Source organism: Pelodiscus sinensis, chromosome 1 (genome assembly GCF_049634645.1).
Source record: "Pelodiscus sinensis isolate JC-2024 chromosome 1, ASM4963464v1, whole genome shotgun sequence".
In the NCBI taxonomy this organism is placed as follows: Eukaryota; Metazoa; Chordata; order Testudines; family Trionychidae; genus Pelodiscus; species Pelodiscus sinensis.
In genome coordinates, this window is record NC_134711.1 from 323,878,088 (window position 1) to 323,904,400 (window position 26,313).

At 52.9% G+C, this 26,313-nt stretch overlaps 1 protein-coding gene across 8 annotated transcripts in view; it reads right to left on the reverse strand.

Annotated features, from left to right (window-relative positions):
• LOC102455075 (beta-arrestin-1) overlaps nucleotides 1-26,313 on the reverse strand; it is a 151,867-nt gene that overhangs the window by 14,712 nt on the left and 110,842 nt on the right. For 5 of the 8 annotated variants that reach the window (XM_075919623.1, XM_075919617.1, XM_075919619.1 and 2 more), the window contains 9 exons: nucleotides 24,675-24,871; nucleotides 15,710-15,769; nucleotides 14,285-14,352; nucleotides 10,180-10,315; nucleotides 9,681-9,765; nucleotides 7,345-7,417; nucleotides 6,265-6,402; nucleotides 4,112-4,195; nucleotides 1,466-1,489 (listed from right to left, as the gene is read on the reverse strand). In XM_075919623.1, the coding sequence (XP_075775738.1) occupies nucleotides 1,466-1,489; nucleotides 4,112-4,195; nucleotides 6,265-6,402; nucleotides 7,345-7,417; nucleotides 9,681-9,765; nucleotides 10,180-10,315; nucleotides 14,285-14,352; nucleotides 15,710-15,769; nucleotides 24,675-24,871 (865 nt within the window). The remainder of the gene's footprint in view (nucleotides 1-1,465; nucleotides 1,490-4,111; nucleotides 4,196-6,264; nucleotides 6,403-7,344; nucleotides 7,418-9,680; nucleotides 9,766-10,179; nucleotides 10,316-14,284; nucleotides 14,353-15,709; nucleotides 15,770-24,674; nucleotides 24,872-26,313) is intronic. The other 3 variants (XM_075919624.1, XM_075919620.1, XM_075919621.1) reach the window with 1 other exon arrangement.

Consider the following 26,313-nt stretch of genomic DNA (forward strand, 5'->3'; position numbering starts at 1 on the left):
GTGGCCAAAAAGCCTAACCTGTGGTGTTTCCCCTCAACAACTCTGGCTGGTAGGAACCTCTTCCTTTTTTTTGCTCAACAATTCTGGTGCAGCTCTTGGCATTTTTTCCGCCACTGTTTTGGCTCTCTTCGTTCAATGGGTTGGCCACCCCTGGCCTACAGCCTTCTGCTGCACAAAGTCAGGCACTGAGAGTTCTGCCATGAGGACAGGTAGGTGCAGAGTCCCTGCTGATCACAGAGGCTACAGCAGTAGTGAGGGACAACTGGTGGGAGAGCCCATAGCAGGGCCTTAATTACATACTAGTTCACATGTATGAAAGAAGTGGAGAACCACTGAACTGGGCAGCTAAAGGAACCTCCCTCCCCCACCAGCCCATCCGCAACCTCCAACATGCTGCAAAAAGGCCACCGCTGGGTTGTGGGCAGTACGTGCCAGATGGGACTGCCCATTTATCTCCAGGGGAGCCCATCATGGCTTTCTATCATCTCTCGCAGCATTTGTGTAGCAGCTTGGAGCCGCACAGTCACACCCAAGACGTGCTCCCCGTAGCTGGCTAGGCAAGATTACTACTTAACCCTTAAGTATGCACCAGGAGAGGGAGAGGCCTGGCTGTTCTGCTCACCAGAAGTCCTAAGGCTGCAGGGACCATGGTCAGCTGGGTAGCAGGCATGATCTGGCCCACAGATATCTACCACTAAGCCATGGTGCGCAGCATGGCCTAGACTGCAACAGTCTGTTATCCCCTCTGCAGGGGCTGCATTGAGAGAAAAAAAGCAGGGGGACTCTTCCAAGCTCCGCCCACAAAATAAGCCCCACCCATGAGCTGCCAGAATGAGACACTGTTCATTGTACCTTTGCCACCTGGCTCCACTACGCTATGGCTGGAGCATGGCTCTTGGCTTTGTTAGGTTCCTTCTATGTAAGGAAAATGGAGGATGGTTTGGGGTCGCAGCTCCCAAACACCATCCATGTGTGGCACCAACACAAGACGTCCCTCATGAGGAACCGTGCCCATTCGGCTCTTACGGGAGTGTGGACTTTGGAGTTAACCTCTTCCTGAGATGAATGGGACAGTCAGAGCCGTTGCACCAGGTGCCTCCAACCTCAGTGGCTCTGCATTAGTTATGTTTGGTTCACATTTCTGAGGTTATCTTTGAAACCAGAGAAGCTGGAGGGCTTGTGTGTGGTGACCCAACAGAGGGCAGGGCCTCCCAGCCTGGGGATTGATAAAGGCAGTAAACAAGGAACGGAGTGGATGGTTTATCTGCAGAGGTTGTCTGGGAAGATATTCAGGGCGTTGAGTGGAGCAGGCACAGAAGAGAAACGAGAGACGAGGAAGTGGGCAAAGCGAAGGATGCCTGGGATGAGGAGAAGAATGGAGGGATCTGAAATATCATGAATGAAAAAGCCAGGCTGCAGGCACCCACGCGGCACAGCCATGGTGGGCAGAGCTGGGAAACGTTACCTGGATGCAAGATCTCCCAGCAGGCTGGCATAGTTCAAAGGAGACAAGAGAATTAGTCACCAGAGGTTTAAAAAATAAAATAAAATAAAAAGCACAGGCAGCCAACAGGTCTGAAGGCAGGAACAAGACCCAGGACCAACCCCCAGCTCTACAGCCCCTGGCTTGGTTCCATCGCCCTGAGCTACATGTGAACATGTGTGTCTAGCCCAGGCACTGCCAGGATCCCACATTACATCACTTCTCTCTACGCCACGCCTCACAAGCCCTTTGGGCCACTTCCTGCGGTACCTATGGGAACCGACAGCAGTGTATGGGGTCTTCCAGGGCCTGCACAGGGACCGGAGAAGTGGGGACTAGAGATGGGACCTTCCCCACCAGGCAGCCGGTAGAATCATAGGCAGGTAGGACTGGAAAGGACCTCAAGAGGTCACCGAGACTACACCCCGGCACTGCGGCAGGACCAAGTCCCTCAGTCCTGCTTGCTCATGAGGGGCTCTGGACCTCTGGCTTGCCAGGAGGCCAGCAGATAAGGTCAGGGGAAGGTTGTACAAGTAAGTGAGGCCTCCACACTGCAACTAGAGACACCTCACGTCCCTACCTAGGAAGGGGCCATCGCCCCAGGATCTAACCTGGCCAGGCCCCTCCCAGCCATAGGATCCTGGAAGATGAGGGTTGGATGAGACCTCAGGAGGGCTTCGAGTCCAACTCTCTGCTCAAACCCAATCATCCCAGCCAGGGCTTTATCAAGCCGGGATGTAAAAACCTCTCGGGATGGAGATTCCCTCCCTAGGGAACCCATCCCAGGGCTTCACCCCCCTCCTAGGGAAATAGTTTTTCCTAATATCCAACCTAGGTCTTCCCCACAGTCGGGTCCCTCCCCACAGGGGGAAGAGATGGATTTGGGAGAGAGATGATGGATAGGACTGAGATCTGAGCACTCCGCCTGTCACAGAGACAGGCGGTGACACACAGCTGGGCCATTGTGTCTATGCTCAGGCTCACAGGCCTGCTTACTCATGCTAACTTTGTGAAGCCCGATGTCTCACAGGACACGGGGCTGGGGGTTCCTTGAGTCACTGCTGGGAAAAATAAAAGGCTACGCTCGCTCTGTGGGCTACAACCCGGCTCTGAGCCCGAGCCCTCCCTCCATCCACACACAGCCGTCTGACTCTCGTCAGCCCGCCCTCAGCACCGGGTGCCCGGGACCCTGCTGGGGTGGGGCAGAGCCCGAGTTCCGTTGACACGGGGCCTGTCGTTTTGCAGGGTGGATGCAGCCCAAGCCACAGACCCGAGTCAGAAGCACGGTGCAGGGTGGATGCGTGAGCTCGGCTGAGAGACCAGGAGCCGGCTGTTGTCAAGCATCAGTTGGGCATCCCCCTCAGCTGGGCACCCCACTGCAAGTCTTGCCTACGTCCCACATTGAGGAGCGAGAGGGTCCTCATGATCCCGCCCCCTTTCCCAGCAGGCCTTGCTCTTAGCCTACTGGCCTAATGCTCCCTGGGAACTACAAGTCCCAGAATACCTCAAATTTTGCACCACAACATAGCAGGCCTGCCCTGAGCCTCCAGCCTGCCCTTACAGAGCCTGCTCCACACCCTCTTCCACTGACACAATCCTCACCCCCTCCCAGGTCCCCGCTACCTGGGCCACTGACATGTGGGCAAAGGCATTCCCCCTGCATGTGAACTGAACGGCCCACCCATGCCTCGCAGTGCTGAGACATGGCAGCCTGCTGGCAAAACTACGTCTCCTGTCCCAGCATGGGCACGCTTTGAGGCTTTGCCTGTCAAGGTTGCAGAACGCTTAGCCCCGGCCCTAAGCAAAGTCACCTGCCTCCAAGACCCTCTTCCTAGCTGCCGTTAGCCTCATTGACACCTGACTGCAGTCAAGCCTCCGGCAAGCAGCAGTGGCAGAGAGCACACACTAAATAGAGGGAAAAGGGTTGTTGATGAGGAATCGCTCCTATATCTGGCTCTGCATGGCGCTGGGCAGGCTGGTCAGGGTTGCGCTGGGAGAATTAACCAGGGCTTGGAAAGTGCTTTGAAATCTGCAGAGGAAAAGCACAGAGGGTTTGCTCCAAAGCTCACTGACGTCACTAGGAGCAAACGCTACCACCCATTCAGAATTCACCTACACACTAGCAGGCGCTGCTTACAGCCAGGAGAACAAGGTTTGGAGCAACACACGTGCCGCAGAAGACTACAGCGTGTCAAAATGAAGGGCCCATGTGGAGCGGTGACCGTACCATGCAGAGCACGTGTGGGGCGGCCATGCAAACAGCACCTGCTGTTGGGCCATAGCAAGCAATCATTAGCTCAGCCCTGTGAACAGGATTCTAGTTCAGGGCCAGACAAAAGAAGATTCAGAAAACTCCCCATGTAGAAACATCACAAAGGTTTCTTCCTCTGTGAGTGTTCGAAAGCTCCATGCAGTTTCTTTCTCAGATGTTGGGGGCGTGGCCATATGATGGAGGGTATGGCTGTGGGGCGTGGCCATATGGTGGAGGGTGTGGTCTATGAGGTTACAGATTTAAGTGACTGGATAAATTTTCATCACTGAGTCTCCTTGGCCTTCACGTGGGGCAGAGGAAAGTTGGGTTTGATTTTTCTGGTCTGAGATTGGTCCCAGAAGTACGAAGATACTCACCCGCCCCGAGAGACCACCAGCTTCACTTTCACTTTATACGAGACAATAATTCCCAGGATCTCCTTATTGGCTCCATCTCTTAGTCTAGAAGCAAGGACAGATGAGGCATTTGTAAGGAAACGAATGCTGGGACTTTCCATTACGACAGTATGAAAATAGTAGATCCCCTTCCCCTCAAAGTATCCCAAATGCAGATCCACCGCCCCAGGGCCAGCTCCCCAAACCTCACCACATTTTGGCCACTTTCCCCAGGGAATCTGGCAACATTTTGAAATTTCACATATTTAAATGGGAAAACTGACTTGGGGGAAGGGATCCCATGTTTCAGAAATTATACCTGTGCTACCCAGGACCGACTTATCCATTAGGCACAGTAGGCACAGTGCCTAGGGCCCACGATACTTTTAGGGTCCCACAAAAATGTTTTAATTTCTTTTAAAATCAGAAGAAAAAATGAACTTTTAGGGTCAAAGAAAATGTTTTAATTTTTTTCTCACATCAGAAAAAAATGAAACTTTTAGGGCCCACGAAAATCTATTAAATTTTGCCTAAAACAGAAAAAAAATGTTGAAGTATTTAAAGTTTTATCAAAAAGAATTTTTAATATTGATATTTCAGGGCTCGCCAAACCGCGGCAAGCCCCGCTCGCCAGCCACGCTGTCCGGTGATCTGCGTATGTGCAGATCGTTCTGCACATGCACAGATCGCCCAAATCCGGCTCTTCCAGGTTGCAATCTACTTGCCACGGGCGAGTAGATTGCATTATTTGTTGAGCCCTGGATATTATTATGGTGGGAGGGGCCCACGAAAGCAAAAGTTCCTAGGGCTCACAAAAGTCATAATGCGGCCCTGGTGTTACCCCACAAAAATCGGAGAAGTGAAAATCAGCCGAACACTTTTTGGAGAGAAAATGGGCCCATCTCTACAAAAATCCCAGAGGATCTCCCCGGGTTTCCTCTGATAATGAGTGGAGAGAGAACGATACATAGGAAAGCCAATGGGCAGTGAAAGCAAGGGGGGGCACTTCAATACCTTTGTGAATCCCACCTGAAGTGACTAGCTAAGGACTTCAGCTGAAGATTTCAAACCTGGGTGTGCCGGCTCCTATATCCAGGTGGGCACCTAGCCTGGCATTTAAGCAGCCAGGTATGAAAGTTTTGGCCATCATCTTCGTAGTATTCCAGAAGTTACAAAGATCTGCGATTAAGTCCCCCAGGCCATCCTTTGAAAGACAGGTGTACAGTACTGCCCCCTACAGTGCATTTTATAGGACTCACGTCTCATTTCTATGGCATCTGATCCTGGTGCCACTGTAACCACCACCAGGTAGAGTTGAACTCGGGACATCTGGCGCTTAGTATAGGAGCCTCTACAGCCTGAGCTAAAAAGTCAGCGGGCTCTCAGCCCATGCTGTAGAGGTCTCTTGTTCTTATCTGTTGCTGTGGTCTAGGTGCCGCAGCTTGGGACAGTGAACTACAGCAGGGCTACGTCTAGACTGCAGGCTTATTTCAGAAAAAGCTTTTCCGGAGGAGAGAGTCTACACAGCAAAAGCACAAGGAAAAAGTGATGTGCTTTTTTGAAAGAGAGCGTCCACATTTATTGGACACTATCTCGCAATTAAGTTGTGATTACTGTGGACGGCCACCTGTGCTTTTTCCTGGAGGCCTCTTCTTTCGAAAAAACACTCTCTTCTGCATCTACACATGCCTTTTTCCAAAAAAATATTCAGAAAAAGGCTTCTTCCTCATAGGATGAGGTTTACTGCCATCAGAAAAAAACCCTCTGCGCTTTCGATTTTCTGTTGAAAAAACGCAATAGAAGTGTGGACGTTAGTATTGTTTTTCTGGAAAAATAGCCGTTTTTCCAGAAAAACTCTGCAGTGTTGGTGTAACCCCTAGGTGTGTGGGTTACACCAACTCAGAGGTTTCAAACCCGATGTGTGTAAGCCCAGGGGCTGTCCCGATGAAGCCAACTGGAATTGACGACCATCGGGCTACTCATGTGCTAAGAGTTAAGCCCGTGCCAAGCACTCTACAGGGGACTCCATTGTTGCTTAACAGCATAGAGATTCTTCATGCCAGTCATTCTCTAGGTGGCCCACTGGGAGAAACAAACCACTCAGACACGTAGGGCAGGGAGGAAGGAGCTCTCACAACGTGCTGGACGCCAGATTGGTGTCTTCGTGCTTAAGTTTCCCATCCAGGGCCAGGCCACGCTTCTCCCGGTTGTTGGCGAGAAAGGGGGTCAATGTGTAGACTTTGCAGAACGTTGAACTCGGAGCCACCATATCACTGAGGGAAATAATGTGGGTGAAGGAAACTGACATCATGTATGGGACCGAACCAACTCCCGCACCTCCCCATTGGGTCCCCAGGCTCCCATCTTTCAGGGAAGGAAAATGTCTGAAGCACGATGCCATGGCAAACACAAACCTGATGGGTCAGCCCTGTAGGGACCCTGGGAGTGTCTGGTGATTCCCATCATGGATCTGGGAAGTGGTTCCCTCCGTGTAACACAGCAAGAACTACCAGAGGGGCCCTGAACATGCCCCTCCAAGCCTTAGCAGGACAAACGGGTGCTAGCGCAAGAGATGTTGTTTGCTGCAGCTTCCTGACTACCTGACAGCCCACGATAACCCCTCTCTCTGGGAATCTGGAGCAAGTTGCCAGCTAAGCCATGGCTGGAGCCATGTAAAGCCCAGGGATTTTGACTGTGTTTCACTCGGAGTTTTGAGATGTGGTCAAAAGCTAATCCCAAGAAAGGCTGCCATGAACCCAGGCAGAGCAGTATAACTTTGTTGAGTGCAGGGAGGAGGTTTGCAGCTTTTATAGAGGGCTTTCCTACCCAGAATCCTTTGCACCGAAGGGAAGTCCTAGCTACCGGTCTGGTTGACTGGCAGTATGTCTAGCCAATCAGTTCTTTCCCTCCTGATTCCAGAGGGGCTTTGCCTCATCACATAAGTCTTATATAAGTAAGTAAAACCGGCTGCTCTGACTGATGCAAACACAAGAGGGCAGAGCCGTGAGCCAGAAGAGACCTGTGCTGCATAATCTGAAGCTCACTTCTTTAATGGTCCTCGAGCTTGTAGGAAGCAGGAGAGAGGAAGGAAAATCTGAGCTCCTCTGTTATCCTTGGGCTCAGCAGGGAACACCAGCATAGCTAGATGTGGCCTGGTCCCTAGTCAGGGTGTGACAGTTACACACCAAAGGAAGGTGGAGGGGGGACATACTCACTCTGCCTCTTCCACAGCAACGGGGCACTTGTACTGAGCAGTGTTGAACAGGCAGATGTCTGCGTACTGGCGCACTGGCGGGGAGAGACAGACAGGGCGGGAAGGCCAAGGTTAGGGTGTGTTTCTGTGCAGCCACACGGGAGCACCGCCCAGCCTGTGCTGTGTTGGGCAGCGAGGGATATAGGACAAATCGGAGCGTGTCCAGAATCAGTCTCCCACCACCGGTTCTTGCTCTGTCTTTGTTAGCGGATCTCAGCGTTTTTGTACTGACGATACCAGTCAGACAGCAAACCTCCCAGGGAGACTTTCCCCCTTACCCATTTTAAAACACACATTTTTATGTGTTTAACATTAGTTTAAGTGCTAACTTCATCGCGCTGTAATTTTAAAAAGAACTGACCTTTTCTCACGGCTTTTAAATCCTTACTCTATATTAAAGAAAACTTTTCCTCCGGGACAACAGAGTGACATCATGCCTCACTCTGGTGTCCCACAGCTCCGCTCTCTGCCCTCCCCTATGCTTGGGGGAGCTGTGAGCCATGCGGCCTGAGGCAGTCACGGGGGAGAGGGCCGAGGCTGGCTATGTGCTGCAGTCAGGAGGAATAGGGGGAGGAAGGAAAAGGGGGTCCAGGTTGGCTGGGTGTGGGTGTGACGTAGTGGGGGTACTTGCTGGGATGTGGTGACCCCTGCTGTCTGGAGCAAGACCCAGCAGGGAAAGCCTCACTAGGCAGAGGTAAGGCCAAACTTGTTGAACCAGTGGCCAGACACCCCCCATGGAGAGGAACAAAGGAAGGTGGAATGCTGCCCTGGCTGGGGGGCAGGGCTGGAAGAGGGTTAGTTAGTTCCTGGCTGGAAGGCAGGGTATAAGGAGCTGGGGAGGGGGCTGGGACTCCCCTATCTCAAAGGGGGGGCACTGAGGCCTCTTAGCCCCAGTTCCTGTAACCAGACTACATCTGTGCTGCGCTGTGCTGGAGGAGCAATAAACCACCCTCAATTCCACTGGCTGGTGCAGTCTGTTTGTGCCATTTCGGGGTGCAGGAGACGGGGAACCCCCAACGCGCCGTCACAGTGGGGAAGGGAGAAAAGGCTTGGGGTGGTGCGGTCGGGTTACCTATCCCTCACAAGAGAGGGGTTGGCAAGCACAGCAAGCAGGGGGCATAGCCCCCTAGTTCAGACTACAAACACATTGTTATCACATTGTTGTGATAAGCAGAAACGTTATTTTTAGATAGCAACCGTTTAAAATGGTGGGGGGAGGGGCGAAGAAACTTTGTCAGTGCCACTTTCCACAGCAGACTTAGTGCCCCGTGGCTGCCCTCCCTTCTGGGCTGCGCGGCCATCCGAGGCGGGCAGCGGTTGTGCAGAAATACGGGAGGGAAAGGGGCTGTAAGTCGGCTGTGAAAAGCGGTATTTTTATGTTTGTTAATGTCGCTTTTCACAGCAGACTTCCTAACACAGACTTCCCAGCGGGCGTACTAGGTGGCGGGGAGGCTGTGAAAAGGGGATGGATCACACGAGGGTTACCTGTCTGGGGCACCTGGCATTGTCCCCTGTCAGAAGACAGGATAGTGGGCTAGATGGACCTTTGGCCTGACGCAGCTTGTGCTCTTAAGACAAATCTGTCGTTTGTTGAGGAATAGCGACTGCTGCATCAGACGGATACAGTACTTTTAGAAAGAAATACTCTACTTTGTGGCAGAAAGGAGGGTGCACGTTTCTAAAATGCCAGCTTGAAATGCTGTATTTTATAGCCGTTCACCTTCACCCCCCCCCCCAGGTGAGGTCAGGAAAGTGCCGTGCTCCCCGCTTTGCCAAAGGGGGGGCTGGAACCCCGAAAGGTGAAGGGACTCAACCGGGGCCACCCAGAGAGTCTGTGGCAGAGCTGAGAACAGAGGGGGGTCTCGGCTCCCTTGGCACATCACTGCATTCAGCTGCATGAGGGGCACCCAGCCAGACTCTTCACTTAGACAGCCAGCCGGATGCTTCTTGAGTGAACCGGCGGAGTCAGGTGGGAGCAGATCTCTGGGGGTGCAGAAAAAGAGCCAGTCTGGAGGCCAGGCAGGTGGCTACAGGGGAAGGGAGGATTGGGAGAAGACTTGGGATAGAGAATGGAGGAAGGGCTCCAGCAGCGGTTGGATGAGGGAGGGGATGCTGGAAGGGGGGATTCAGCATGTGAGGGGAGGTCAGTGCATCTGCTGGGGGGCGGGGATGGGGGTCAGGGAAGGCTGGGGAGAGAGTTTTAATGGAAGGAGAGGGTGGCCCAGCTGCAACTGCCTGTGCCAGACCCCTCCTGTCTTTCTGCACGGCCGATACGGGGAACCCGGACATCCCCTTCACCTGAGATTTTAATCTTCTTCACTGTCTTGTTGGTGTTGTTCGTCACGTGGACGTTGACGTTGATTGGCTCGCCGTGGTAGTAAATCTGTGGGGACAAGGGCCCCAGTCAGCAGCAGGCAGGTGGAGGAGGCTCCCTGGCTGTGCAGGTCAGGGGATGCTTCGGAGGCCACCTTCACACCAACGTTTATTAACCACAGCCCGCAGGAGGGCCCCCCGCCCCGCAGCGAGAGCTGTGTGGGGATCAAGCAGCCGGGGTCTCTGCCAGCCCTTTGCGGTGTCTCTTCCCAAGGCTCCCAGCCCCCAGCCGTGCCCAGTGCCAAGTTAAATGGTGTCACTGCTGCGCAACACGTTGGCACCAGCTGTGAATTTGGGCACCAGGATAGTTCCCCAGTACCACCGCTTGTCCCCTGCTCCTCACGCTGCAGGGCGCAGGGCAGCTGCTGGGCTCCACACCACCGGGCGACTCGGCAGCCCCGGGGAGAAGCGGGGCGCGCCGTACCTCCTTGTCCAGAGATGCCTCCAGGTGCAGCGGCTTGTCAGACATCAGGAACTGCCGGGTGGTCTCCGCCATGGGCTGGGGCCCTGGTCTCTCCGGCGCGTACTGCACTTTGCGGATCACCAGGCGCACGGAATTCCTGCCGGGACATTTGGAGGCCAAGGCTCAGCCTGCGGGGATCTGCCCCAGGGGGGCGGCGTGTTTTTCTGACACCCCAAACTCAGACAGACTAATTAACCCTCCCCTCTGCGGACAGGGGTGTTTTAACCCTCTCTTCCCAACAGAGGGGTTGAGGCCCAGAGCTGGGGGGAGGGGGATTAGGACAATGAGAGGCCTGATCCAGTCCTGCCACAGCACCAACAATCAAAGGGCCCCCATCTCCTTCTCCTCTCTCTCCTGGCCAGGCTTCCCTACGAGCTAAACCTCACGGCTCCTCGCCAGCGCAGGTGGCTCCTTGGATCCTGCCTTTTTCCCGGCACAGGGAGAGGGGGGAAGTGACTTTGCGCTCTCGCAGTGAAATAGCAGCATCCATCTATGATAAGGGGATGGTTGGATGAAATAACATGATCTTGGTAACTAATTGACCATTCATTTCCAGTTGGAAATAGGTCAATGGAGGGATGATAGGAGTTGCTATAGGGAACTTTCTGGGTGTCTGGCTGGTGAGTCTTGCCCACATGCTCAGGGTTTAGCTGATCGCCATATTTGGGGTCAGGAAGGAATTTTCCTCCAGGGTAGATTGGCAGAGGCCCTGGAGGTTTTTCGCCTTCCTCTGTAGCATTGGGCACAGATCACAGCTGAAGGACTCTCTGCATGTTGGGGCCTTCAAAGTATTGGAAGGCTTCAATATCTGAGACATAGGTGAGAGGATTATTCTAAGAGGGGTGGGCGAGATTCTGTGGCCTGCACTGTGCAGGGGGTCAGACTAGATGATCATAATGGTCCCTTCTGACCTTAAAGTCTATGAGTCTATGAGCTAATGACAGAACCCAGGCTCCCTGGTTCCCACACTCCAGCTCTAACCACTAGGCAACTCACTCTCTTGGCTTATCAAATCCCCCCCACTGTCAACCACACTCTACTGTCACTGCACACAAGGACAGTTACTCATGCCTGATGACATACAGGGTTCCCTGTCACCTCCTGACAGGCCAGGCCAGAAACACCAAGACAGTCCCATCGAAAAGGGCCAATGGCGACTTCCCTGGTGTAGGAAATGGTGTAAAACCCCATTTGCCACAGGTGAGCCAGGCTGGAGCGTGGGAGATCCGTGTGCAAGTCACACCACCCACAGCCACAAGAGAGCGCACCTGGCTTTGTCGCCCCGGGGCTGAGCCCGAATGGGAGCAGTGAACCCACCGTCTCCTGTCACGCCCCATAGGAAAGGCGGGTGCTCTGAAAGCAGCAAGGTGCTGGGGGCCCCTAGGACACGAGACCCACGGGACTGGGTTCAGTGTGGCTCTAGTGAGGCTCGGTTCACCAAGATACCCCGGGACAAGTCACAGCTTATAACTTTGCCCCAACCTCACCAACAGCCACTGAGCCCCCCACTCAGTGTCATGGACCCAGACATGCAGGGGGAGGAGGCAGTGGGACGGGAGGGGAAAGGGGCTTTTCACACAGTAACAGCCAGCTGGGAAGGCTTAGATTTGTATTGGTAAATGCTGATTTCACTGCTCACACAGTGATGGACCCCGAAATATTTCCAGTGGCTAATAACGTACAGGCAGGCTGCCGGCGAACGAGAGATTTAGACCCGATTTGTGTTTTGATGTTTTTAACGCTTGAACTTCTGGGAATCTCAGCGTCTCTGGGATAATTATTGCCTGATTCCCCAGAACTTCCTGTGAGAATTTAAATAGATCAAATTTGGGGGAAATGCTTAAGAAGATAACAGCTGCAGTCCAGGCTGCTCAATAACAGCTGTCCAAATTAGAAAAAAATAAACACAGAATTCTGCAGAGCCTGATTAAGAGCATGAGGAAACCGGAAGGGCACAGCTGGCTTCTAGATCAGCCTGTTTCCGAACCAACGACATACAAACACACACAGCTAGCAAGTCCTATATCCTCTCCCGCCCCTCCTTTAGGCTCTGGGGGCTTCTGCACTGGTGTGGCCCACTCAAAGTACTCAAAATATTTAAAGGGCTGCTACTGAATTCACTACAAGGGGGTTAGCACGGCAACCAGTACTGCTGTCCCATGGGGCACAAGTGCTAACCTATATCCCCACCCTTCCACGGGCCTCGGTCTTCCTTGGTCTGGTCATTTAACCTCTTCATGCCTCAGATTCCCCATCTGTATAGCAGGGAGGTCAAAACTTCTTTGTCTGGCAGCATAACAGACACACCATGCCACAAGTAGGGAGTAGGGCTTGGACTCTTGACCAGGGGACTGCTGGATCCAGCCCGTGGGGCACCCTGCCAGTACCCTCAGGCACAGAGCAGCCCCACACCATGGGGAAAGGAAGGTTCGTGCGCTGCCCTCCCCCTCCAGCAAAATCTCTCAGCTCCCATTGCCCCTCCCCTGGTGCCTGGACCAGACAGCCACATGGAGCAGCCAGCTGTTTTGAGCAGCCTGGACTGCAGCAGGTAGAGAGCCTTGGGGTCCTGCAGGGCTGCCGGCTGGGAGCCGCTTAGGTAAATGCCTCCTGGTCACCACCCAAACCCTCTGCACCCCCCTGCCCCAGGTCACAACTCCCTCACAAACCCTGCACTCCCTCCTACACCCCTCCCTCGGGCCAGAATCCTCTCTTGCACCCATACATCTTCCCCAGCCCTGCCCCAGGTCACAACTCCCTCACAAACCCTGCACTCCCTCCTACACCCCTCTCAAGCCAGAATCCTCTCGTGCAGCCATGCTCCCTCCCCAACCCTGCACCCCAATCCCTCATCCCAGGTCACAACCCCCTCCTGCACCCAAACTCCCTCTCAGACCCCACACCTCCTCCTGCACCCCAGTCTCCTACCCTGAGCTCCCTTCCGCACCCAACCTCTGTCCCAGACCCACGACCACCTACCACCAAAAGCTGCGAGTGGCTCCCGACCAAAAATTATTGCCTAGTCCTGGCCTTGACCCTCTGGAAAGGGAGGCCCAGGATTCTACTACCTGAACCAAAGGAATCTGATGCACAGGGTGCTGGGAAGCTTTACCAGAGAGGAACACCTATACCTCCCCAAACCCCAAACAGGCACTGTGGACTAGCACTTCCACAAGGCCCCACCAACCACCCCCACCTGGCCCCCAGCTCTGCCCTCCCAGACTGAAAGTGGGCAAAGCTCCAGGCTAGCGATCCTCTGGGTGATATAATGAGGGCTGGGAGGGGTTCTTGCAAGCCCTGTTCTTTCCCTCCCCTCCCCCAACGTGCAGCATGTCCCTGCAGGAGACCCAGGAGAGGCTAGATGCTACCCCGGAGCAGGACATGCCCAGAGATCCTGCATGCTCCCTGGGGGCTGGGGAGCTCCTGCAGAAGCTGCCATTAAAGGGCACTGCTATGTCGGGGTGGGCTGGGCGGCAAGATGAAAAGGAGTTAGACCCCCACAGCTGTACGAGGGAGGGTATGTCTACACTACCCTCCTAGTTCGAACTAGGAGGGTAATGTATGCATACCGCACTTGCTAATGAAGCCCGGGATTTGAATTTCCCGGGCTTCATTAGCATAAGCGGGGAGCCGCCATTTTTAAATCCCCGCTGCTTCGAACCCCGTGTAGCGCGGCTACACGGGGCTCGAACTAGGTAGTTCGGACTAGGGTCCTATTCCGAACTACCGTTACTCCTCGTGAAACGAGGAGTACCGGTAGTTCGGAATAGGCACCCTAGTCCGAACTACCTAGTTCGAGCCCCGTGTAGCCGCGCTACACGGGGTTCGAAGCAGCGGGGATTTAAAAATGGCGGCTCCCCGCTTATGCTAATGAAGCCCGGGAAATTCAAATCCCGGGCTTCATTAGCAAGTGCGGTATGCATACATTACCCCGCTAGTTCGAACTAGCGGGGTAGTGTAGACATACCCGGAGAGGGCAAATGTTCCTAGCAGAAGGGCAGTGGCCTTATACCCCGGGCAGTGGCCTTATACCCCAGGCAGCGGCAATAAAAACATCGGCTCCGTTTACCTCTTGTGGATTTTCTCCTCCAGGTTCTCTGCACAGAAAGCTTTGACCTCATAGTCAACGCCGCAGGCCTTCAAAGCAGAACAAAGGTGGGAAATCACGTCTTGCCATGCTGTATGCAGTAAGGCATTCGCTGGAGAGTGTGGGTATGTAACTCTGTGCTCCTGGACAGATTGTATGCACCACTGTCTTCTAACTGAGGGACTCAGAAACACACAACTGTGTCATAGGCCCCATACTGACAGTGGGGATTCTCCTGTAGCTCGTGTGTTAAGGGTCTGGGCCTTTAAACAAAAGGATCTGAGTTCTAGTGGCTAGCCCCATTACAAATCCTCCTAGATATTACAATGTTTACATTTGAGCTGTGGTCTTGTACCAGTTGCTAAGACCAAGCAATCAATTCTCTGCTCCTACCCTTCCACATCTCTTGGCATGACATTTTCAGGAACTAGTCTCAGTGCAAGAAGTCATTTCTCAGGAGTGAGAAAGGTAGGGGAGTTGGAGAAGAATCCCTGTAGCTGGTTTTGAATGATGACTGAGGGGGGGGGGAAATTGACTTTTCCCCTAGGAGAGGAATTCCTGCCACTCCTTTCCACCTGCCACGGAAGGTGGCAGGTAAACGCATCTGAAAATCTGGGTGGTAGAGAGTGACAATGGGGGGAGAGACAAGGTGGCAAACTCTGTCATGATAAGTTTAATGGCGTTTTTTACTATGGGGTCATTAATGTTCATGCAGAGACTGGACAACCTCAGGTTTGAAAGGGCTGTTCTTGTAGAAATTGCCCCTCCTTGCTCAGCAGATCTGCCCATTGTGTGTTCCCTCTGGGCTTGCAGGCCAAGCAGGACTCCAGGAGAGGAAGCTGGAGTCTATTTCATTTGGGGGCATTGAAGGAATTTGTTTACAGTGCCCCATTTACAGGGCCAGTCTGCAAGTCCACTGAGAGCAAAGGCGTGGGAAGGCCATCATGTGGCCTGCGGACCTTATTGGATCATGAAGCACACGGAGGCAAGAACTGAGCTTGACTCTCAGATCCCAGGGCAGCGGGCAGTGCTATGTATCACTGTCCTGCGTAGCTACTTCAGCGTTGTTCCACCAGCGCAGTGGGGTCGGAACACTTCCTCTCACGACCAAGCGGCCCTTCGCAGTAACCTTTCGCTTTGAATCTGAGCTGGAATGGGCTGAGACATAATCAGTAAGGGGCCCCCACCTTGCCGTTGGCTCACGGCCCCTTCACACTGCATGGATTTCGCTTCCTGCCCCTTGCACACCTCAGCATGACATGAGACAGAGCCTTTGTGCCGAGAAGCTACACCCATTGTGGGGGCACTCAGAACGCCTGAGCCAGCCAGCCCATCTGGAGCTAACCCACCGGATTGGAGGAGTGCGGCTGAGCCATTGACGGACGCAAAGGACCCCAACGAAGTTACCTTGCCCGTGTCCTCCGGTCCAGGCTGCAGCGTGACGGAACAGGGCAGGTTGGGAGGGATCTGAAACAGAAACGGGGGTCAGGCATAGATTGTAACCCGAGGTAGCCCCCGGCCTACCCCACAGACATGCACAATGCTGCAATGGGGGGGCTCCGCTGGGATTGGGACCTGCACTTCTGGGGTGTCTCCGTGTCCCAGGGCTAAGCAGGGTTGAATTTGGGGGCACAAAGGGCGAGCAGAGAGTTACACCCAGGGGGAATTTGGCCCCGGTGCTGAATGGTCCAATCCTGACAGGTGCAGAGGCCTCCTGCCGGGTGTGGTGCGCTCCCATCTCCAGCAGAGGGCAGATGCTTGATAGCTCGCAGGAAACGCTCCGCACCTTGCAGCATGGGAGCCCAAAGCATGAGACAAGCTAGCCACGTCCTGGCTACTAAAGGGTGCAGCAGCTGGCCCTTTGGAGGAAAGAGGGGGGCAAGCAAGGGTGAGATGGCTCCTTAGAGAGCTCTGGCATCTCCTGAGTGTTTTCCAGGCCTCCACAGAGCAGAGAGTCATCCCCACCACACACACACACACCAGTGGGCTGCTCTCTGCTGCCCTGCTGCTAAACCACTGACTTGCATGGACTCACAGTGGATACGGCCCCGTGGGGTGATGAGCGAGCCCACAGCTCTGCCTGAGAGTGACCCAGACACCTGCTGGTGCCAGCTAGCAAAGGCTCAGGGGTACAGGGTTCCCCTGGGTCAGAGAGATGCAGGACAATTCACCAGAGGGTGGCTCGCAAGGTCTCCACCAAGGCCCAGAAGGCCACGGGTCAAGGCAATCACTGTGAAATGTACGTATTTAAGAAGTTATGTGTCTCCCGTGAAAAAACTCTGTTCTCCAGGCAGGAAACCAGGAAGTAAGAGACGCTTCTTGCTGCCTGGTCACGAGCGTATTGTGCATTGTCTGTCTGATAATGTACACCTGTGAGAAAACTGTCCCAAACACAAGGGGAAACACTGCGAAATCTTGGAGAGAGGGAATTTACAGGCCAGACGGCAGGAGGAGATCCTGTCATGAGCAAAGACATTGGGTGGCTGGAGGAGCTCTGGGAGTGCAGACATCCATGCAGAAAGATTGAGGAGACAGCATGGGTTTGTCTCATGAATGGAAGATCACGTAAGAACAACCACACTGGGCCAGACCAAAAGGTCCATCTAGCCCAGGTTCCTGTCTGCCGACAGTGGCCAATGCCGGGTGCCCCAGAGGGAATGAACAGAACAGGGAATCCTCAAAGGATCCATCCTCTGTCACCCATTCCCAGATTCTGACAGAGGCTAGGGACATCATTCCTACCCGCCGTGGCTAATAGCCATTGATGAGAAGCAGCTGTGAATTGCTGGAGGGACTACAGGTGGGCTTTGCTCTGTTCCACACGGCAGGATCTAGTTCAGTCAAGTCGAGGCTCTAGAACAGGGCCAGGCAAAATACAGCCCATGCGTTGGATCCAGCCCACCAAGCTGCCCGCAGCCCCATGGGAGCTTCGGCTGCAGGGGCCTGTGCATCTCTGAGCACCAATGTGAGCTGAGGGAGAGGTTTTGCTTGCTGCCCCACCCCCAGCACAACCTCACAGCTCCTATTGGCTTGGTTTCTGGCCAATAGGAGCTTCCTGTTTGCAGGGCAGGCAGCATGGGAAGTACCCCTTCTCCCCCAGGCTCGCTGTGCTCCAAGCACAAGTTGGTTGCTCTGAGAGGCCTGTGGAGCCTGCCTGAGGGACCTGCTGGGCTGCTGTCTGGGAGATGCCTAGGTAAGTACCTCCCAGCCAGAGCCTCCCTCTGGCACCCCAGCCTCTCTCTTCCCCCCCCCCCCCCGCCAACCCTCTGCTCCCATTCCTGCACCCCTACCCGATGTAATCTCAACCCTCTGCACCCCCAATTCTGCCTCCATACCACCTCCCAGACTCTGCACTGCCTTTTGCACCCCAATCCTCTGCCCCAGGTCACTAGCCCCTCCTTCACCCAAACTCCCTCGCAGACCTCCACACCCTCTCCTGCACCCCAGTCCCTTAGCCCGAGCTCCCTTCTGTACCCAACCTCCACCCCAGATCCCGCACCCTGTCCATAGAAAAATGCAGCCATTGACCACTTACCATATTCATGGCATATCCCCGCCCCATCCAAAACCATTGCCCACACCTGCTCTAGCGGGAGAGCAACAATTTCATTTTCTACGTAACCATGTGCTTCCACTACTCCCACTGGCTGTTACTTGAGTCTCTACGCTGGTAAAGAAGCTTTCCTTGTTTTCACTAGAAACGTCTCTCTCAGCTGGGGGCTAGCACAGCTGCCATCTGAGGGGGAACGGCTAAGCTGGGGCATCCTGCTTCTTTGGCAGCAGCGATCTCTGTACGCTGCCAGAGGGCTGCTTGCAGGCCTACAGGGGACGGCTTGGGAGGCCTGCAGCTGGTGGTGAGGCTGGGAAGCTGCCCCCCGGCAGGCACAGACACACTTCCTCATGCTAAGGGACGGTGGCAGTGACCCTGGGAAGCGTCCCAGTGAGCGATTCCGCTGGAGATGCCAGGTCAGCCCCCATCTGGGTCCTGCTCTCGGCTAATGAAGCAGCTCTACCCGTCAGCCACTAGAGGGCACAATTATCTATGATTTAGCCAGAAGAGGTCAGACCCCCAGGGGACATCGGTGACAGTCGCTGCATGGGCCAACAGGTTTCCCATTCAATCCAAGGCTGTCAAAACTCCAGCTATTCCCATGAGCAGCTGTAGGACACCCTGCAGCCTCATAGGCTCATAGGGTATGTCTACACTACCCCGCTAGTTCAAACTAGTGGGGTAATGTAGGCATACTGCACTTGAAAATGAAGCCCAGGATTTGAATTTCCCGGGCTTCATTTGCATAAGCGGGGCGCCGCCATTTTAAAACCCCGCTCGTTCGAACCCCGTACAGCGCGGCTACACGGGGCACGAACTAGGTAGTTCGAACTAGGCTTCCTGACCACATGGGCAAGACCCACCAGCCAGACACCTGGGAAAGAATGTTCCTTACCCCTGAAATGCAGCTACCTCGGGGGAGGAACTCAGCACATATATATAACACCCGAGTAGAACTGATCCAGGGTGCTGGATCTGAATCTCTTATAAAAAGCGCCACGTGGCCGTTAATGATGACAAGTAGCCAGACATCAGTGCTCTGGCTCATCGGACAGAACTGCCAAAGCACAGCACCCCCTAACGCCACACAAGCACCAACGTGGGCATTCCTCATAGGTCTGCCCTCCGAGTGCTGAGCTACTCCACAGCTGCTTAGCTGTGCATAAATCAGACCCTGGCCAGCCAGAGACATCCCAACCTAATGGCCACTTTTGAAACTCTGTCCCCGAGTGGTCTGGGTCACAGAGGATATCTGCAGGAGATTCAGGAGCAGAGCCCAGGAGCCCTGAGAACATAAGAATGGCCAGACTGAGTCAAACCAAAGATCCATCTAGCCCAGTATCCTGTCTTCTGACAGTGGTCAATGCCCAGTGCCTCAGGGGGAATGAGGAATAGGGAATCACCAAGTTATCCCTCCCTGGTCACCCAGGGTATGTCTACACTACCCTCCTAATTCGAACTAGGAGGGTAATGTAGGCATACCGCACTTGCAAATGAAGCCCGGGATTTGAATTTCCCGGGCTTCATTAGCATAAGCGGGGCGCCGCCATTTTTAAAACCCCGCTCGTTCGAACCCCGTGCAGCACGGCTACACGGGGCACGAACTAGGTAGTTCAAACTAGGCTTCCTAGTTCGAACTACCTAGTTCATGCCCCGTGTAGCCACGCTGCACGGGGTTCGAACGAGAGGGGTTTTTAAAATGGCGGCGCCCCGCTTATGCAAATGAAGCCCGGGAAATTCAAATCCCGGGCTTCATTTGCAAGTGCGGTATGCCTACATTACCCCGCTAGTTCGAACTAGCGGGGTAGTGTAGACATACCCCCATTTCCAGCCTCTGACAAACAGAGGCTAGAGACATCATTTCTACACATCCTGGGTAATAAGTATTGATAGACCTAACCTCCACGAATTTATCTAGTTCTTTTTTGAACCCTGTTAAAGTCCTAGTCTTCACAACATCCTCTAGCAAGGAGTTCCACAGGTTGACTATGCACCGAATAAAGAAATACTCACTTTTGTTCCTTCCATTCCAGTCCAGAGCACACATGGCACAGGCCAGCAGCTGTGCCAACCATCACAATAAACTAGTTATATCACCAGAGCCAGGGGGCCCGCATTAGTAAACAGATCAAGGTGCCACATTAGTAAACATCCCTAAACAAAGGTGTGCTGGGGAAAGACAGCACGAGCTCAGAGGGAGACAGCGGCTGGATCATCTACCCTTCCAGCAGCCTGCATGGGTCAGTCTTTCCTTTCCATTTGACTTTGGTATCCAAGAGGAAGCCCCTATAAAAGGGGGGGGGTAATCTTTTTTTGGATCAGGGGCCACTGACCCACAGAAAAATCAGTCGGGGGCCACACACAAGTGAGAAGAAAAACAAACATTCACTAATGTGGCCCTGGACCGAGAAGGAGAAAGACAGTCCCCACATTCCCCTCCCACACCAAAATCTAAGGGGGCCCAGCCTAGTAGATTTTGTGTGCTCCAGCCACACAATGGGGAGGAGGAGGGCTGGAGCACTAGCACAAGCTCCTCAATGCAGGGGCAGCCCTGAGCTTTGGGGGATGGATCCAGGACAGCTGGGGGCCTCATCCCCACCCCTGCGCTACAACATCCTCCTTCAAATCTCCCCCTTGCCCAATTCCTACATGCAGCTGGTGTGCTGGGCTTGGTTAGTACACTGAGCAGAATTGTCTCTGTTCCCTGCCCTCCCCCATCGTTCTGCTGTCAGCTGTTATCTCCAGTCTCATTATGACTGTGCTCTGCACATGCGCTGGGGGCTAGTCAATGGGCCAGGACCCCCATTGTGCCAGGAGCTGTACAGACATAGACCCAAAGGGCACGCTCTGCCCCAAAGAGCTTCCAATCAGTCTTTTCATTGTGCGTGTACAGCATCCAGCACAACAGGGCCTTGCCTGGGCCCCCAGGCACAAGCACAATGTAAATAATTATCTGCAGTCTCTCTTCACAAGGACAGCATGTAGTGCAGGCAGGGCAGAGTCCTGCAAGTGTAACTCACACACCTAGTGTGGTTCACTGTCCTATGTAGTGGCACTTAGACCACCTAGGGTATGGCTACACTGCAGCACTATTTCAAAATAACTAGCACTATTCCAAAATAACTTAGTCCACATCTACACAGCAGACCGTTATTTCGAAATAGTGTCAAGATACTGTCAAGCTGGAGGACGTCTTACTCCGACTCCTGTAACCCTCCTTGTACAAGGAATAAGGGAAGTTGGAGGACGAGGGCTCTATTTTGAAATAAGTGCTGAGTATACGCTCCCAATGTCGAAATAAACTATTTCGAAATAAGCTACGCAATTGACGTCGCTCAATTTGCATAGCTTATGTCAAGTTAAGCCCTGCAGTGTAGACGCACCCTTATAGTGAGAGGTAAGAACAAGGGCGTTCTACAGCCTAAGCTGAGTGCCAGCTGGCTTTTAGCTCACGCTATAAAGGCTCTTCCACAAAGCTCCAGAGGTCCCATGTTAAAATCCACCCCTGTTAAAGTGATGCAAACAAAATCAGGTCAGTCTCTCTTGCATGCCAAGTCCAGAAATCACAAATACTCTGCCTGCCCCCAGCCTACACTAGCCTCGATACTTACATAGCTCTTATCACTGTAGTGTCTGAGCACGTAACATCATTAATATCTGTATCCTTATTCACTCTCCTGGGAGGCAGGGCTGTTATTCCCAGTGTACAGATGAGAAACAGGCATAGAGAAGCTAAGGGACTGACCCAAGGTCACACAGGAAGTCTGTGGCAGAGCAGGGATTTGACTCTAAGCCTGGCACTAACTACTGGGCTATCTTTCCTTTCCTTTGCTCAGTAATTCCTAGGGACTATCTTGTATAGATAAAGGGTAACCTTTTTTAAGGATCCTATGTGACTAAGGAGCACACATTCCACTCATGTTAGATAGAATTTAGCCCTCTAAATCATTCCAATCCCTTTTGAAAATGTGACCCACAACACCCAGCATAATAGGGACATTACGCCTACTGGAGCTCTGGTCACTACTGTTACACAACTAATGAAGACTATTAATTTCTAGTTAGTTTCACTTTTTGGCTTTCAGGCATTAGAATATGAGGGGAGAATGTCAGATTTATAGCAAGGGAGGGCTGTTTTCATGAAAATGAAGAAACCATCAAAAACTTTCTGTTCGGATTAGGGTTTCCAACTCTCCCTCCCTTTAAAAAGAAACAAACAGCCCACCGAATGTAGCTGAAACCAGCTGGCCTTTTAAATATCCCAAACCCAAGAGGTTATCAACTGTACAAATACATTTTTAATCTGTGGGATTCGGAGGAATTAAGCTTGTTTTACAAGGACATGGGAGTGTTTACAAATCTGGTGACCCCGGAGAGCTTAGCTGCAGCCTCACACACGGGAAATTTCACTAGTTTGCTTTTCCGCTCGGCTGTGGTGGAGCGAAATGTAACTGTGCTTGCTGGCTGGGCATGGCCTGCACACTTACTCTGCTACCGCATTGTCTTCCTCAAAACTCTATGCTAAAAGAGTTAACCATGGGCGTGAAGAGCTCACAGCTGGTCAATATTGTCTCATTGTTTCCTGAAATGCCCGTTCTCTTACACTTAGGCTGTGTCTAGACTGGCAAGTTTTTCCGGAAAATCAGCAGCTTTTCCGGAAAAACGTGCCAGCTGTCTACACTGGCCACTTGAATTTTGGGAAAAGCACTGACGATCTCATGTAAAATCATCAGTGCTTTTCCGGAAATACTATGCTGCTCCCGTTCGGGCAAAAGTCTTTTTCCGAAAGACTTTTGCGCAAAAGGGCCAGTGTAGACAGCACAGTACTGTTTTCCGCAAAAAAGCCCCGATAGTGAAAAAGGCGATCAGGGCTTTTTTGCGGAAAAGCACGTCTAGATTGGCCACGGACGCTTTTCCGCAAAAAGTGCTTTTGCAGAAAAGCATCCTGCCAATCTAGACGCGCTTTTCCGAAAATGCTTTTAACGGAAAACTTTTCCGTTAAAAGCATTTTCGGAAATTCATGCCAGTGTAGATGTAGCCATAGACGGTAAACTGTTCGGGGCAGAGATCAGCTTGCTCTCGGGTTGGAGAGTGCCTGGCACTATGGGGTCCTGAGTCATGACTCGGTCTCCTTGGCACTAGAACAAGGCCTTTCTCTGTCCAACGATAGATGTGTATGCAATTTGTATCACCGTGGTATCGAAGCAGTGTCTTCTCTCTAATTCCACCGGCTGTTACGCTGTGTAGCATTTAGTACTCTCCTCCATACACACACAGCCTTCTTATCCCCTGGAGAGACACACCCTGCCCCAAAGAGCTGACAGTCTAAACAGGCAAAGGATGTGAGGGGAAACCGAGGCACCGAGCAGGGACTTGCCATGCCCATCGTCCTCCAGCAGGTCAGAGTTAGGAAGAGAGACAGATCTTGATGCTCCCTATCATCTACAGCAAATTGCCTGCTTAGGATGGGGGAGGCAGAGGCTGCACCAGGAGCAGCTGTTACACCACTCTGTTATAACTGGATCTATTTCTTGCATTTGATGACTATTTAATCAGTCCAGGAAGTCGCAGGACAGGCCTCTTTGCTTCTGTAGGTTTTATACAAAATCCCCTCCCCTCAGCAACCCATTTTTGGCTGCTGCTTTTTGCACTCCAGACATCAGTGGGAGCTCATTTCCAGAGCAATTAAAACAGGACACGGAGGAGCTGTTTGAAAGGGCTGAGCTGATAACAACAAAGGGCATTTAGATAGTGGCTCTGGGCCAAGCATTCCACAGACTTAGATTAAAAACTCGGTATCATCAAGAGATCACTTTACCGGTCATCAAAATGCAGGCACCTGAGGGATGGGAAGCAGCAGCCTTAAAACAGCATACAACAACCCCGCCCAGCAGTGTGGGACAGGGCGTGAAAAGGAAGCCTGTATCCAGCTAAAACCACTGGGAGAATGTAAGGTCCAAAATATAAATATAGATTCAGAGTCCAGGGACCAGTGTGATTATCTGGTCTGGTCTATGTCCGGCCAGAGAACTGTATGGCCTCCATACAGCTGTTGTTCTTAACATAAGAACATAAGAACGGTCGTACTGGGTCAGACCAAAGGTCCATCTAGCCCAGTAGCCTGTCTGCCGACAGTGGCCAGCACCAAGTGCCCCAGAGAGGGTGGACCGAAGACAATGATCAAGCAATTTGTCTCCTGCCATTCCTCTTCAGCCTCTGACAAACAGAGGCCAAGGACACCATTTTATCCCCTGGCTAATAGCCTTTTATGGACCTAACCTCCATGAAATTATCTAGCTTCTCTTTAAACTCTATTATAGTCCTAGCCTTCACAACCTCCTCTGGCAAGGAGTTCCACAGGTTGACTACACGCTGTGTGAAGAAGAACATTCTTTTATTAGATTTAAACCTGCTACCCATTAATTTCATTTGGTGTCCTCTAGTTCTTCTACTTAGGGAACTAATAAATAACTTTTCTTTATCGGCCCTCTCCACACCACTCATGATTTCTTAGACTGTGTGGGCACCTCTGAATGGACAATAGTTGTTGGATCAGGCCCTTTCGGTTGTAGCTTGCACCGTCTCCATATAAGTGCAGCTCCGAGCACATTGCAAGCGATACTTTTAGTCCCATTTTTCCCCCAGCGCAGATGGTGAAGTGCCATCTGCTGTTTTGTCAGTACCACTTCCTGCTGTGATCTGGGGTTTCCATGGTGACACCTCATCCACATTCTCCTCTGACCCAGCCCTACCTTTCTTGGGGAGCAAGGAGCATGAGAGCCAACGGGGGACTAATGAGAGAGCCACGGGAGAAACTCCTACCTCAAACGTGAAGGGATAGGCATGCTCGCCGAGCTTCTTAATCAGCCGCTCCTGGAGTCGTGTCAGGGGTTTCTTCTCCTCGGGGACTGGGGGAAAGGCCTGGATGTTGGCCACAAAAAGGTCCTTCCGAAAGGTCAGTCCCAGCACGTCCAAATCCTCGCGGCCGTAGCGGAAGGCACATGTCAGCGTGACGAAGACTGCCAGGGACAGAAGGCATTGCATCAAATGGAGAGATCACCAACAATCCCCTCAGCAGTAACATCCACGGCAGGCAACCGAGTGGTCTTCCCAGAGGAACAACTGGGATTTGAGCCTAGATCTCCTGCCTCCTAGGCCACAAGAGTTGGCCCATGAAGAAGGCCCTCCTGATTTACACTGGTGCAAGAAAGGAGGCTCGAAGCTGCAGGCAGCCGCTAGCATCACACATTTTGGTAGCTTTGATGAAAGATTTGGATGCAGGATGTGCTGCCATTCTGGTGGGGGGGGGAGAAGGGACAGAGTTGGCAGTCGAGACTCAAGGGTGGGAGCTTGGATTTAATTACACGAGTCGAGGGGCATTTCCATCCATCACCTTGGATTTTTCATAGCCCCCACCAGAAAACGAGACAATCAAACCAAACACGCCAGAGCAATGACTGAGACAAGGCAGATGGGACCCAGCCACCGAGCTCCAGCATCTGAGCAGCTGCCTCCACTCTCCCCAACCCTGCCACCTGCCGCATGGTCCCAAGGCCTAAATATCAACCTCCCACGGCTGCCATGTTCCACTCCGGAGTGTGGGTGTCGGGAGGTGGGCAGGAAGGTTCTGAATGACTTCACCCCCTCTTCCAAATTGTTTTACAGCTGATTTGAGACCCATTTCTTTCCCAGGCAAATGTGTCACTCGCAAAGCTGGGCCAGCATCGCCTGGCTCATTGGCTTGTACCTTAGACCCCTCTCACTGCTAGCAGAGCAGGGACTGTCGCTATCTGTGTCGATCTATTACAGCACCATTAGTATTTCTGAGAATCCTGCCTAGGGACTGGTACGGTGTTGGCCTGGCTTGGCAAGCCCAGAGCACAGCTTCCATACAACACAGCCCCAAACAAAAGGACACGGCACTATCTGGGAAACCAAAGGGAGATCAAGCCACAGGTGCGAGTCACTGGGCTCCGATACAGTGGTGCTGGGTGCACATGAAAGACCTGACTAGAGCAAAATAGCGCTAGGGACTACAGGCAGGTAGCGAGAGCCAGTCCCTGCTGCTGAGCACTTGCCATCGAAGAAGACATGGAAAATTACAAGGAAACACCCTCCCTTGATCTGTAGCATCCCTGCTGGCCGAATAAGGTGCTGCAGGCACTTCCTGCCTCAGTTTCCTTCTCCAAAGGGCTTCCTATCTCTCTTGGGGGGAGGGGTTCAGCTCTCCAAGTCCAGCTCTCTTTTCCAAACAAACAAGAAGTCCTTTTTAAGCCACTTAGGTTCTTCAGCCCTCCCTCCGGGCTTGGCTCCCAACCCCTTCTGAGTCACCTTTACATTTCTGTGCTCTGGGAGAGCGCACTGCTTCCCGGCTGCTTCCCTGGACTTGCTGCCTGCATTTCCTGCACTATACTGAGCTTTTCCAGCCCTTTGAAAGAAATCACCCAGCTCAAGGGAGAGG